This window comes from Natrix helvetica, assembly GCF_964273705.1.
Source record: "Natrix helvetica genome assembly, chromosome: 1".
Lineage (NCBI taxonomy): Eukaryota > Metazoa > Chordata > Lepidosauria > Squamata > Natricidae > Natrix > Natrix helvetica.
The window spans coordinates 5471357-5484123 of NC_138548.1; the positions used below are offsets into that span (position 1 = coordinate 5471357).

General features: G+C 41.3%; 2 protein-coding genes across 2 annotated transcripts in view; both read right to left on the reverse strand.

Moving 5' to 3' along the window:
- The window catches only part of LOC309384036 (vomeronasal type-2 receptor 26-like), a gene marked incomplete at both ends in the record, with an annotated part of 34249 nt that extends 24924 nt beyond the window's left edge, over positions 1–9325 (reverse strand). The window contains 2 exons of the mRNA XM_081937193.1: positions 8616–8745; positions 9242–9325. Coding sequence (XP_081793319.1) covers positions 8616–8745; positions 9242–9325 — 214 coding nt within the window. The remainder of the gene's footprint in view (positions 1–8615; positions 8746–9241) is intronic.
- The window catches only part of LOC309386230 (vomeronasal type-2 receptor 26-like), a 267735-nt gene extending 256030 nt beyond the window's left edge, over positions 1–11705 (reverse strand). The window contains exon 1 of the mRNA XM_081941370.1: positions 11665–11705. Within this exon, the coding sequence (XP_081797496.1) occupies positions 11665–11700 (36 nt within the window). The 5' untranslated portion in view covers positions 11701–11705. The remainder of the gene's footprint in view (positions 1–11664) is intronic.
- Between the last annotated feature and the right edge of the window lie 1062 nt (positions 11706–12767).

The window sequence follows — 12767 nt, forward strand, 5'->3', positions numbered from 1 at the left end:
AAAAATCAGTAACCTTTTACTACCTATTACCCTTCTAATTGTTACACTGGAGAGATATTATTCTGTATAAAAAAACGGTGTGAATTTAACGTTAAGATATATGATAATTAAGGATTTAAATAGAATGGAATAATACATAGGAATGTGTAGGAATGTGTAGATATTGAAATGGGATTTTAAGGAAGATTATTATTAAACATTGAGATAGAAAATTTAGTGTTAAAATTGGCAAGTCTGATAACATTGATACGGTGGATAAAGTAGAAGCTAAGTGGAACTTATATGCAAGTGTGGACAAGGATAATTAGGGGGATAAAAATGGCAACCTCAGGAAAGCTAATTAAAAAAACCAAAGATCGATTGAGAATTCACTAGGTCTGGAGAAAGGTGGAAAGATGGCAGAATCAACAGGGCCAGCGCCAACTTTGCAAAGTATGCAATTAATACTCCAAATGATACAAGAGACGCTTATTAATAACCAAGGAGTGACAGCTGCAAATCATGAAGAGACAAGGAGAAATCATGAAGAAGTGAAAAATGAAATAGGAGAACTAAAAGGAGATATTAAAACCGTGGATGATAAAATCGAAAAGATACAGACCGCCTTAGCAATCAATGAGCAGAAAATCCAGAACATTGAAACAAAAATAGAACAAACAGACCAGAAGGTGGAAAAAATGGAGCTAGAATATAGACAATTGAATAAAGAATTGGAGTTATCAATAACGCGACTTGAAAATGAAAGAGCTGCATTCTACTTAAGATTCCAAAACATACCGGAAGAGAAGGAGGAATTTTTGAAAGTAAAGATGACTGAGATTTTTGCCGAAATTCTACAGAGAACAGAACACGAGTTGAGAGGAGATATTGATGAAGCCTATAGAGTCCATACTAATTATGCCAGAAGACACACGCTCCCAAGAGAAGTACATGTAAGGTTTGCCAAAAAAACAACCAGAGATGAGATATACAAAAAAACTAGAGAAGGGACGTTTACATACCAGGGAAAGGAGTTGATCACGCTTAATCAGATTCCACAGAGAATCCGGGAACGTCGTAGACAATACCAATTCCTAACAAATCAGTTAAATAAAAACAGAATAATGTACAGATGGCTGATACCAGAAGGGGTACTGGTGACATGGCAAGGGAAAAGATATAAGATAGAGAATATAGAGGAAGCGCAGGAATTTTATGAAAAATACTGTACAGGGGAAGAAGAACAAGGAAGTAAAGAGGAGCTAGAAAGGGGAAGGCGAGGCCAAGAGGAAGAAACATCAGGAGATAAAGAAAGAAACAGGAAAGAAGAACAGAGGCAAGAAAGAGAGAGAGCAGAAAAGGAAGGTGCGAGAGGGAAGAGTCAGATACAAACTAGAAGTAACAAGAAAAACCCCATCTAAGGATGGACCAGGAAATAACAGTTATCTCATTAAACTTGAACGGATTGAACGCACCAAAAAAAAAAGAGTGCAGATGTTTAACAAACTGAAGAAACTAAAGGTAGATATAATCTGCATACAGGAAGTGCATATTAAAAGGGACCATAAGAACTTATTGGAAAATAAAAAACTAGGGAAATTATACGCAACACTAGCAGGAAAAAAAAAAAGAGGGATAGCAATCTACATAAAGGAAAAAAATAAATTCCAAGGAAGTCTATGCTGATGAAGAAGGTAGGATACTAATGATTGAATTAGAGACAACAGAAAAACCGATACTATTAATAGTCATATATGCACCAAATCAGAAACAAGAGGAATTTTACAGGAAACTACACAACAAAATAAACGAATTAGAATACGAAAATATTTGCCTAATTGGGGACTATAATGCAATAGCGGACAAGAAAATGGACTATGAAAGCAAAAAGAAAAACAAAACAAAAAAAATATGCTGCCCAAAGCCTTCTTTGAGATGGCAGCCGAACACAAATTGCACGACATTTGGAGAGAAAGGCACCAAACAAGAAAGCAATATACCTTTTACTCGAATCCCCATCAGTCACTATCAAGAATTGACATTGCTTGGATCTCATCCGGACTATGCAATCAAGTAGATGAAATTGAAATAGAACCAAATAAGTGGGCTGATCATAATCCAATAAAATTAAGATGGAAAGGTCAAAGAAGAAGAAAAGGATGGATGATGAGTTCAAGCATCATAAATGAAATAGAATACTCCCAAATGCTGGAGAAAGAACTAAAACAATTTTTTAGAATAAATAAAAGAGAAGATACCTCAATTCAAAATATCTGGGACACGATGAAAGCATACATAAGAGGCCTTACGATTGCCTATATGGCAAGGAAAGCTAGAAATCAAAAAAGCAACAAGAAAGTATGCAAAGGGATCTCATGGAAGCTGAAGATGAACTCCAGAAAGACCCAAAGAATAAAAAGAAAAAAGAAATGAGAGATAATCAAACATAAGCTCAACCTATTGAATCAAAAGGAATTGGCGCAGAAAATTAAAGCAGCCAGACAAAACTATTTTGAACAAGCCAATAAACCGGGACGATGGCTGGCATACAGACTGAAGAATGAAAGAGAAAAAAGGATGATATACCAATTGAAAGACAAGAAGGGAACGATTCAATACAAAGCAGAAGAAAAGAAGAAAATTATACATAAATACTTCACAAAATTATATGCACAAGACAGTATGGAGGAAAATAAAATAAGGCATTACTTAAACAAAGCAAAGATAAACCCAATCTCAAAAGAGCAAAGGGAGCTGATAAACAGGCCAATAACATTAGCCGAAGTGGAATCAGCTCTGAAAAACCAGAAAAGTAATAAAACACCAGGACCAGATGGAATACCGGTGGAGCTATACAAAAATAATAAAATAATACTGGAAGAATTAGGGGTAGACATGTTTAATGAAATCTTAGGAAAAGCCAAGATACCGGAAACATGGACAGAAGCAATAATCTCGTTAATACCAAAAGAAGAACCCAGCCAACAAGAAATTCAAAATTACAGACCAATTTCATTATTAAATTCTGACTATAAAATATTTGCAGCAATTATGGCAGGAAGAATCAAACAAGTTTTAAATGAACGAATACACCCAGACCAAAACGGATTCCTACCTCACAGACACATCAGATATAATACGAGAATCATCCTAGACATAATAGAGTATTATGAGGCGCACCCAGAAAAACAAATGGTACTGGTTTTCCTTGATGCACAAAAAGCATTTGACAATGTCGTTTGGAAATTTATGATAACAGTATTGGATGAGATGAAATTCGGTGAAAAATTTATAAAAATGATAGAAGGATCTTATAATAACCAGACAGCCAAAGTTCTGATGAATGGAGAACTAACAGAGAAGATCGAAATAAAAAAGGGAGTCAGACAGGGATGCCCCCTCTCTCCTTTGCTGTTTATACTGACTTTGGAAATCCTATTAAATGAAATCCGGAAAGATCAGGGAATAAAAGGTCTAAGACTCAAAAATGAAGAATACAAGGCACAAGCCTATGCCAATGACTTAGTATTTGTATTAGAGGACCCTTTAGATTCTAGTCGAAAATTAATTCAAAAATTAGAAGAATACGGCGAAGTGGCAGGATTAAAGATCAATAAAAACAAAACAAAAATGATAACCAAAAACATGACCAAAAAGCAAAAAGAGGAACTGGAAATAATAACCAATATGCAAATAGCTAAGAAAGTAAAATACCTGGGGATCTGGGTGTCGGCAAAATGTTCCACAATTAAAGATGATAACTATAACAAATTAGTGATACAAATAAAGAAAGACTTAGAAAATTGGAAAAATATTCAACTATCGCTCATGGGACGCATAGCGACAATCAAAATGAATATATTACCAAGAATCCTATTCCTGTTACAAGCCGCACCTATTAACCCAGGTAAAAAATTCTTTCAAGAATTAAAGAACATAACCACTAGGTTTATTTGGCAGGGACGAAAAGCAAGGATCAAACTAAAGTCATTGCAGGACAGCAAAGAGAGAGGAGGTTTAGCACTACCAAATTGGGATTTATACGCATTGGCAGTATCAATAACATGGGTGAAGGATTGGATAGAGCTAAAGAATAAAAGAATTTTGATACTGGAAGGCCATGATTTGCAAGCAGGCTGGCACACTTTCCTATGGGATGATAAAAATAAAACACACAAATACTTTCAAAAACATTTAATTAGAAGAGCGTTATTGCAAAAATGGCTCAGAATAAAAAAAATCCATTACGTGAAAATCCCGAATTGGCTATCACCAACAGAAAGGATGACTCATCCAAATTTTATAGATTGGAACAAAATACTAAGATATAGAGACTTAATTGATAGACAGGGAAACTTAAAAGCAGTTGAAGAATTGGCAGAACGGAACATGAAAGTGGACTGGTTAACCTACTTTCAAATCAAAACTAAATACAATAATGATACCAAATTATATGACATGGAAACAGAATCACACGAATTGGATAAAATCATCCAAAGCCCAGATAGAAAATTGATAGGGAGAATTTACAAATTTCTCCTGAAATACGAAATGGAAGAGGAAATTGTGAAAGAACAAATGATAAAATGGGCACAGAACTTTGGACACAACATTGAATTAGACAAATGGGAAAAATTTTGGGGAACAAACTTAAAAATGACACTCTCGGTCGCATATAAGGAAAACCAGTATAAAATGTTTTACAGATGGCACCTAGCACCAACAAGGTTAGCCAAAATATCGGCAAATACATCCCCCAAATGTTGGAAATGCGAATCAATACATGGAACATACTATCATCTATGGTGGACCTGTGAGGAGGCTAAAAGGTTTTGGAAAAAGATCCAAAAGTGGCTGGAGGCAATAACGGGATTTAAAATAGATTGGAAACCGGAAATTTTCTTATTAGGATTACTGCCTACAAAATACAAAAAAGAAATCCAGTACTTAATATTGCATATAATAACGGCGGCAAGGATTGCCTATGCCCAGAAATGGAAAAACAAGCTAACCCCAAGCGAAGAGGAAATAATAAGAAAGGTTATGGACTGTGCCGAAATGGACAAATTAACTAAAGAAATCCAGGGAAAAGAAGAATCAGAATTCTATCATATATGGGATAAATGGTATAGGTGGATGGAGGAAAGAAATAGGAATCCTAGGCGATAAATAAACAGAATGTGGTAGCTCTCATAGATGGTTGTCGGTGTTAAAATGGTTATCCATTGAATAATATAAATACGAATGTCTCTTGATAAAAGTACTCTCAAAACAAATGTAGCTAATGGAGAATGTGGGTATCGTTTTTGATTTAAAATACAGAATTTAATGTGAATGAAGTATAAAGAATGATTGTAGTAATGCACGGAACTCAAATGTAACCAATTGACATGCTAGCTGGCAGTTGTATTGAAGAGTGTTTTGGGTATGTGTTATTTGTCTAATTAAAACAATAAAAAAACAATAAAAACAATAAAAATAAAAGACAATGCTGGGAATATGTTAGCGAGAAAAACGGATCTGTTCTCTGGCTCATTATCTCTACTTTCTGCTTCAAATACAGTCATTCAATATATTTTTTTTGCAGGGAAGGATTAGCAGACATGGATAGATGGATCTACTGTTTCTCCAACAAGCCTTTGAATATCTTGGGAGATTGATAGTTCTGAAAGAAGAACTATCCTTCATCCTCATTAGAAATTAAAGCTGGAATCATACATCCCATTCTTTCACAAAAAGATTGAGAGCTGGTTTTCCTGATGGGATGTAAAAGTAGGAGTAGAGAGTCTAGTTGGGATCCCCCTTGAATTGTGCCCTCAAACTAACTTGTATTAAATTTCTAAGAACAAGAAATGTGGCCTGTAGAGATAATAGTTTAGTTTTACTTTACTTTTTACTTTTATTTGCGCTTATAGACCGCCCCCTCTCCCAAAAGGGACTCGGGGCGGTGTACAGTCCATACAAGAAATACATCACATGAATAATTAAATAATTAAACAGTTAAATTGTGAAATAGATAGATAGATATGGAGGAGGTTAAAAAGAAGGTTAAAAAGAACTGTACAACTAAGTAAAGTATCTAAAATATCGTTTTAAAAAACCCCTAAAAAATATCCTATAAATTAAATTTAAAAACAGTTCCCCTAAAATACCAGTTAAAAAATATATCTGCCAGGAGGTAGCAGTTATGAATGTGCCAGGCCAGCTAATCGGAACAGGTGAGTCTTCAATTTTTGTCGGAAGGAGGGGAAGTCGGTGGTGGTTCTAATGTCGGGGGGGAGGTCATTCCAGAGGGTTGGGCCCATCACAGAGAAGGCCCTACTCCTTGACGTCGCCCGTTGGCATTGCCTAGTGGACGGCACCAGGAGAAGTCGCTCCCTGTGAGAGCGGATTGGCCGCAGGGATGTGAGTGGCAGGATGCGATCCCGCAAGTAGCTAGGTCCTGTGCCATGAAGCGCTTTGAAGATGGTAATCAAAACCTTGAAACGCACCCGAAAAACCACAGGCAGCCAGTGCAGCTCGCGCAGGAGAGGTGTTACGTGGGAATACCTAGTACTCCCCATGACAACCCGCGCGGCTGCGTTCTGGACTAGCTGCAGTCTTCGGGCGCGTCCCAAGGGAAGCCCCATGTAGAGAGCATTGCAGTAGTCCAGGCGAGACGTCATCAGTGCGTGAGTGACCGTGCGTAGGGCATCCCGGTCCAGTAGGGGGCGCAATTGGTGCACCAGACGAACCTGGTGGAACGCCCCCCTTGCCACGGCTGCCCCATGATCGTCCATTGACAGCCGGGCATCTAGGAGGACGCCCAAATTGCGCGCCCGTCCCACGGGGGGCAATTGTTCGCCCCCTATGGCCAGCGATGGGGTCAGCTGGCTGAACCGAGGTGCCGGTAGCCACAGCCACTCAGTCTTGGAGCGGTTGAGCTTGAGTCTGTTGTCCCCCATCCAGACCCCGACAGCTTCTAAACACCGGGACATCACTTCGACAGCCTCGTTAGGGTGGTTTGGGGTTGAAATGTACAGCTGGGTATCATCAGCGTACAGATGATACTCAACCCCAAAACCACGGATGATCTCCCCCAGTGGCTTCACATATGCGTTGAACAAGAGAGGCGAGAGGACCGACCCCTGTGGCACCCCACAAGTGAGTGGCCTCAGGGTCGACCTCTGCCCCCCTGTCAACACACATTGCGTCCAGTCGGAGAGGTAGGAGCCGAACCACCGCAAAACGGTGCCTCCGACTCCCATCCCCTCCAGCCGGCGCAATAAGATACCATGGTCGATTTTATCAAAAGCCGCTGAGAGATCTAATAGGACCAGGATAGAGGAACAACCTCTATCTCTGGCCCTCCAGAGATCATCAACCAACGCGACCAAGGCCGTCTCTGTGCTGTGCCCGGGTCGGAAGCCGGACTGGCGTGGGTCTAGATATTCGGATTCGTCAAGGTGTCGCGGAAATTGCTGTGCCACCACATTCTCAACAACCTTCGCTAGAAAGGGAAGGTTGGAGACCGGACGGTAATTAGCTAGCTCCGTCGGGTCAAGTGAAGGCCTCTTGAGTAAGGGCCTCACCACCGCCTCTTTCAAGGCAGTTGGTAAGGATCCCTCGCCCAACGAGGCGTTCACCAGGCCCAGAAGCCAGCCTCGTGTCACCTCCCAGGTTGCCAGTACCAGCCAGGAGGGACACGGGTCCATTGAACATGTGGTGGGTTGCAGCCGTCCACGTCCAAATCCTCGGGGGCAAATCCTCGGGGGCAACAGAGTCAAACTCCTCCCAGAATGGTCTCACAAGACTCACTGTTGACGGCTCGCCTGGTCCACTGAAGGGGGCCCATCCGCTCTGGATCTGAGCGACTTTGTCCTGCAGATATTCCCCAAACTCCTATGCTGTGCACTGCAAGGGTGCCCCCCGCGTCCTCTGCGATAAGACGGAGCGGGTCACCCTAAACAGGGCGGCAGGGCGGTTATCAGCGGACGCAATAAGAGCGGCACAGTGTCTACGTTTGGCCACTCTCAATGCCACAAGGTAGGTCCATAAATAGGCTCTTACCTGTGTTCGATCAGATTCAGAGCGTGAGGACCTCCACCTGCTCTCTAGACGTCTCCTATGGCGCTTCATCACCCTCAACTCCTCGGTATACCAAGGAGCTCGGGTGGGTCGCTGCCGTAGGAGAGGTCGCAAAGGCGCGACCCGGTCCAAGGCCCCAGCCGCCGCCCTATTCCAGGCGGCCACTAGGTCCTCCGACCGAGAGCGGGTCAGGGCTACAGGTAGTGGCCCAAGCTCCGTCTGGAACCTATCCGGTTCCATCAGGTGCTTGGGGCGGTACCAGCTTGGACAATCTGGCTCCGCCTCCTCGTGGTGGGGGGTAGCGCCAGGGAAGTCCAGCCGGAGACATGAGTGATCTGACCATGACAGGGGAGTAACGACTAAGTCCCCTATTCCCAGATCGCTCGTCCACTGCTCAGATACAAAAACAAGGTCCAGTGTGTGGCCACCTTCGTGTGTAGATTCATGAATAAGAGGATTTGCTGAAAAATATGAATATATTGAAGTAGATAAATTCTAACACAAATGATAATAAAATTAATCACTTTTTCCCACTGAATGGCTGGAATGTCAACATTTGAATGCCCTACCTGTCTGATTAGAAATGGTTCCTTCTGGACAAGAGTCACATTGGTAGCAGCAAACCTGCTCTCCCTCTGGAACTCTTTTCCTCTCTCCTGCCTGGCACCTCTTCATGCCACACCTGGCAAAGGGCACCTTCTAAAAAAAGAGAAGAGAAATACAGTAGGTGGTGCAAGCATTGAATGTGCTTCATTTATCTATTTCTACATTTCTGTTTTCATCTTTAAAATGTCTTCAAAAGAAATGGTTTACCAGGGCCTACCAGAGTGATAGGCTCCAGGGGAGATTCAGGCCAGTGGCCATCCTGACCCATGAATGGATGTGGAGATCATGAGACCTCAAAGTGACATGGAGCTTTTCTGAAAGAAAGAATTGTGAGGATCCAACTGAATGGAAACTGTCCATGGAAATCATTCTTGCCTGCTTTAATGGCATCCTGGGTTTCAAGCAGGAGGTCTTCCCAATCTTACCCCATCTTGGACATTTCAGAAGTCAAATCTGAAATGTGTTAAACTCAAAAGCAGGTTTTTCATGAAATTCTTGAATTAAACTCTTTCCCAGTGAAAAGGGTGCTATGCATCCCCTGAAGTGAATGAATCCTTTGCAGAATTTACAATTTTTCCTTCCAGCTCACCTTTGTGGCCCAGATGATCACATCGGAGTTAATGGTGAAGTCTTGTCCTGGGGAAGCCGTGGAATCCATTTGCCCAACTTTCATGGGGACAAAAGATCGATTGGGGAGGAAAAGCCAGTTGAGAAGATCATAACGAGCAGATCCCAGTCCACCTTCTGAGAAGGAGACTTCCTCTCCAGCACTGTTGTTGAACTGGATGTTCCTCAGATGAGGAAGAATCTGAAAGAAAAAACACCGGATTACCATATTTTTGGAGTATAAGACGCACCAAGGTTTTGAAGAGGCAATTTTTTTTAAAAAGTAGGTAGGTAGATAGAGGGGTAGACAGGGAGAGAAAGAGAGAGAGAGAAATACAGTAGGTAGGTAGGGAGAGAGAGAAAGTGTAGGTAGGTAGGTAGGTATATAAAGGGAGAGAGAGAGAGAGAGAGAGAGAGAGAGGGAGGGAGAAATATATATATAGAGAGAAATACAGTAGGGAGGGAGGGAGAGTGTGTGTGTGTGTGTAGGTAGGTAGGTAGGTAGGTAGAGGGATGGAGAGATGGAAATAGAAAGAAAGAGAGAGAGAGAAGGGAGGGGGAGAGAGAAAGAGTAGGTAGGATGGTAGGTAAAGGGAGAGAGAGAGAGAGAGTGAAATACAGTAGATAGGGAGGGAGAGAGAGAGTAGTTAGGTAAGTAGGTAAGTAGGTAGGTAGGCAGGTACATAAAAGAATAGAGAGAGAGATAAATAGAGAGAGATGGAGAAATACAGTAGGCAGGTAGGTATGTGGAGAGAGAGATAGAGAGACTCAGATTAGGACTGTGTTGAGCTCTTTTGCATATGCTGAGGTTGACAGAAGCTTTACCCAACAAACAAAGCAGTACAAGAAATGGCATCTTCTCAGGCAACCATTGACGTCCCTCCAGGAACTTCTAGGAAGATCTTTGCTCTTAGGAGCAATCAGTTTGGTTTAATTCTCTTTTTCCTCCATCTGTCCCTTTCAACAAAAACCTCTCACTTAATTCAAATGACAGTTTTCAATAATTGCTATCTTAGATACACTTTACATATAGATATTTAATCAGTCAAACAAGAAATGCATTGTTTTTACCTAGACAACTACCTGCCATTAATCTGATCTGTGGATCAAATAAAAAGACCGAGATTACCTGCCATGACTGAATATTTGAGATCCTCTTTCCAAGCCTCATCCTGGCTGGTTGTCCTCCAGATCCAAATATTGTGTGTAATGCTTGTGCCACAGCATAAATGGCATTGTAGATATTGTAACTCTCACCTTCCATCCTTGTTTCAAAAATGTAAGAAGGTAGATCCTGTAAATTCTCCTTTCCTGTACATTTTTTCTTCCCCTTTCGAATGATCCTGCCTGGATTGTCCATCATGCAGCCAAACAACATTTCCCAACATAGCAGGAGAAAGACATCCCCTTGTGGCTTCAGGGGGTCTAAAGACAGGAGGAAATGACTGAATTCTGAGACATCTCCTATGTGGTGCCTAAAATGCAAAGCCCCATGGAATGGCTTTACTACTTTCAAGATGTCATGACTCCTCAGCACACTAAGTTTCCAATGAGAAGTTAAGACCCAAACTTTCCAGAATGATGTCTTTCTCAAATGTTCATAGACACCCATTGCTATCTGTACATTTGTAACACTATTGGGGTCTCCAAATAGAACAATCACTTCAGTTTTAGACCAAATGTCCAAAATATGCAGTATTTTCAACATTGGAGTAGTAAGAAAATTTGACTTCAACTTATCAGTGAAGGCCAGGCAGATCTCCTTCTCCTTGAGCATTGGTGTCAGAGATGAGACGAAACGTTCTCCAATGTTACTGTCAGGGGCCAGCAGCCCAATCCAGTTCCACTGGAAATACAGGAGCAGCTGGACTAAACCCACATACTGAGCAAATTCACTGGGATTAATCCAGAAGAAGGAAGGATAAACTCTTCTGTCTCCCTGAGTGAAGTCAAAGCCAACGCCTAGCTGGAGAAAGTGAGATTCTTGATAGAGTAAATTTTAAGGGTCACTATCATGTAGATTACTGTCCCACCTATTTGGCTGGCTCACTTTGAGTGGCAAGATTAATTTTCTGACCTTCTCAGGAAGAACAATTAGATATTAGGAAGAAGAGGTTATGTATTTTGCCTAGTGTTGATGTGTCAAAAGCCAAAGGAATGTCAAATTAATACAGAGAATATACTAACTACACTACTTTTATGAAAAATAGATTAGGAATGAATTCCTCTTGGCAAGGACCAGATTTCAAAATTATCTCATTATATATCACTTTTGGCTTCTATAAAAACACATCTTGACACAAACAATCTAAATCTATGCTTCCCCCCCCCCCCCAACACCTTTGTTTTCCACCTTTGGCTTCTCTGTGTGCTTTGTTGTTACTCTATCAAAAGAGCCCCTCTTACCTGTGGGACCTTGTAGATGCTGAAGATGGAGGCCATCTGCCTTGAGGAACTGGGGTTGAGATCTCCAACGACAGAGATCAGAGGGTGCTTTCTGTCACATTTGTAACCTGGAACCATTCGGCCTCGAGTGGAAAGCAGGGAGAGGCTATTTGAGGAAATCTCCATCTCAGTCTGAGCATTGCTATAGATGTGGAAGCCAAGGGTGATGTTGGGGAGGAGAACCAGATCAGTGTTGACCTCTGTGACTGCAAACACCAAGGCTATGAACTGCTGGTAATTCTTGGGTACCATTCTACAGTGAGAAAATCATTGGGGAATTTTAAGGAAAGCTTGTGTGTGCTGGTGGAGTTTGGGGTTCCATTGGGATTGTTTCATTGTTAAGGCTTTTCCTTGATTAATGATCTTGACAGAAAGGAGAAAATCCTGTTTCTCCATATCACAAATCATTTTATCTCCCTCCATCATCCCTCCCTTCTTCATCTTGCTTCAGTAATCCTCCCCAATTGCTTCTCTTCTGCTCTAATTAATTTGTTTCCCTCTTGAAGAAGCCTCTTCAGGTCTGGAAACCATTGTTGAGCACTGTTAAGTAAGTAAGCTCCCTGTTAGGAGAGCGAGTGTGCAGAGAAGTGTAATGAGAGTGGTATGGAAGAACACGCAAAAACCAGCATACAGGGACACCGAATAGTATAAAAATATAGTAGTTTACTATGTGGAAATATAGAGGTATTCAGAGTTCAATTTACAGTCCAAGTCATACACGGTTCAGTCATTCAGTTATCAATGTTCTCAGTTAAGGAATGATCCTTCAAACACAGTCCAGTATCAAATAATCAGTTTAGGCTAACAGTCGCAAAAACACAGTAACTCACGATACATTCAATCAGTGTCTAACAAGCAGAGAGCTAACAGTCATTCTGGCTCCCTCTTATGGCTGCTTGAAGTAACAGCAACCAATCACATTGCAGCAGTACTTAAAGCTACAGTGCTACCATCCTGGTTTATATATTGCTAACCCAACTGTTAGCTTACATTCCTAACAAGCACAAGACTACAATAAGGAGTGACAGCATACTTTTCCTGAAGCCCGTTATTGATGAGCAATT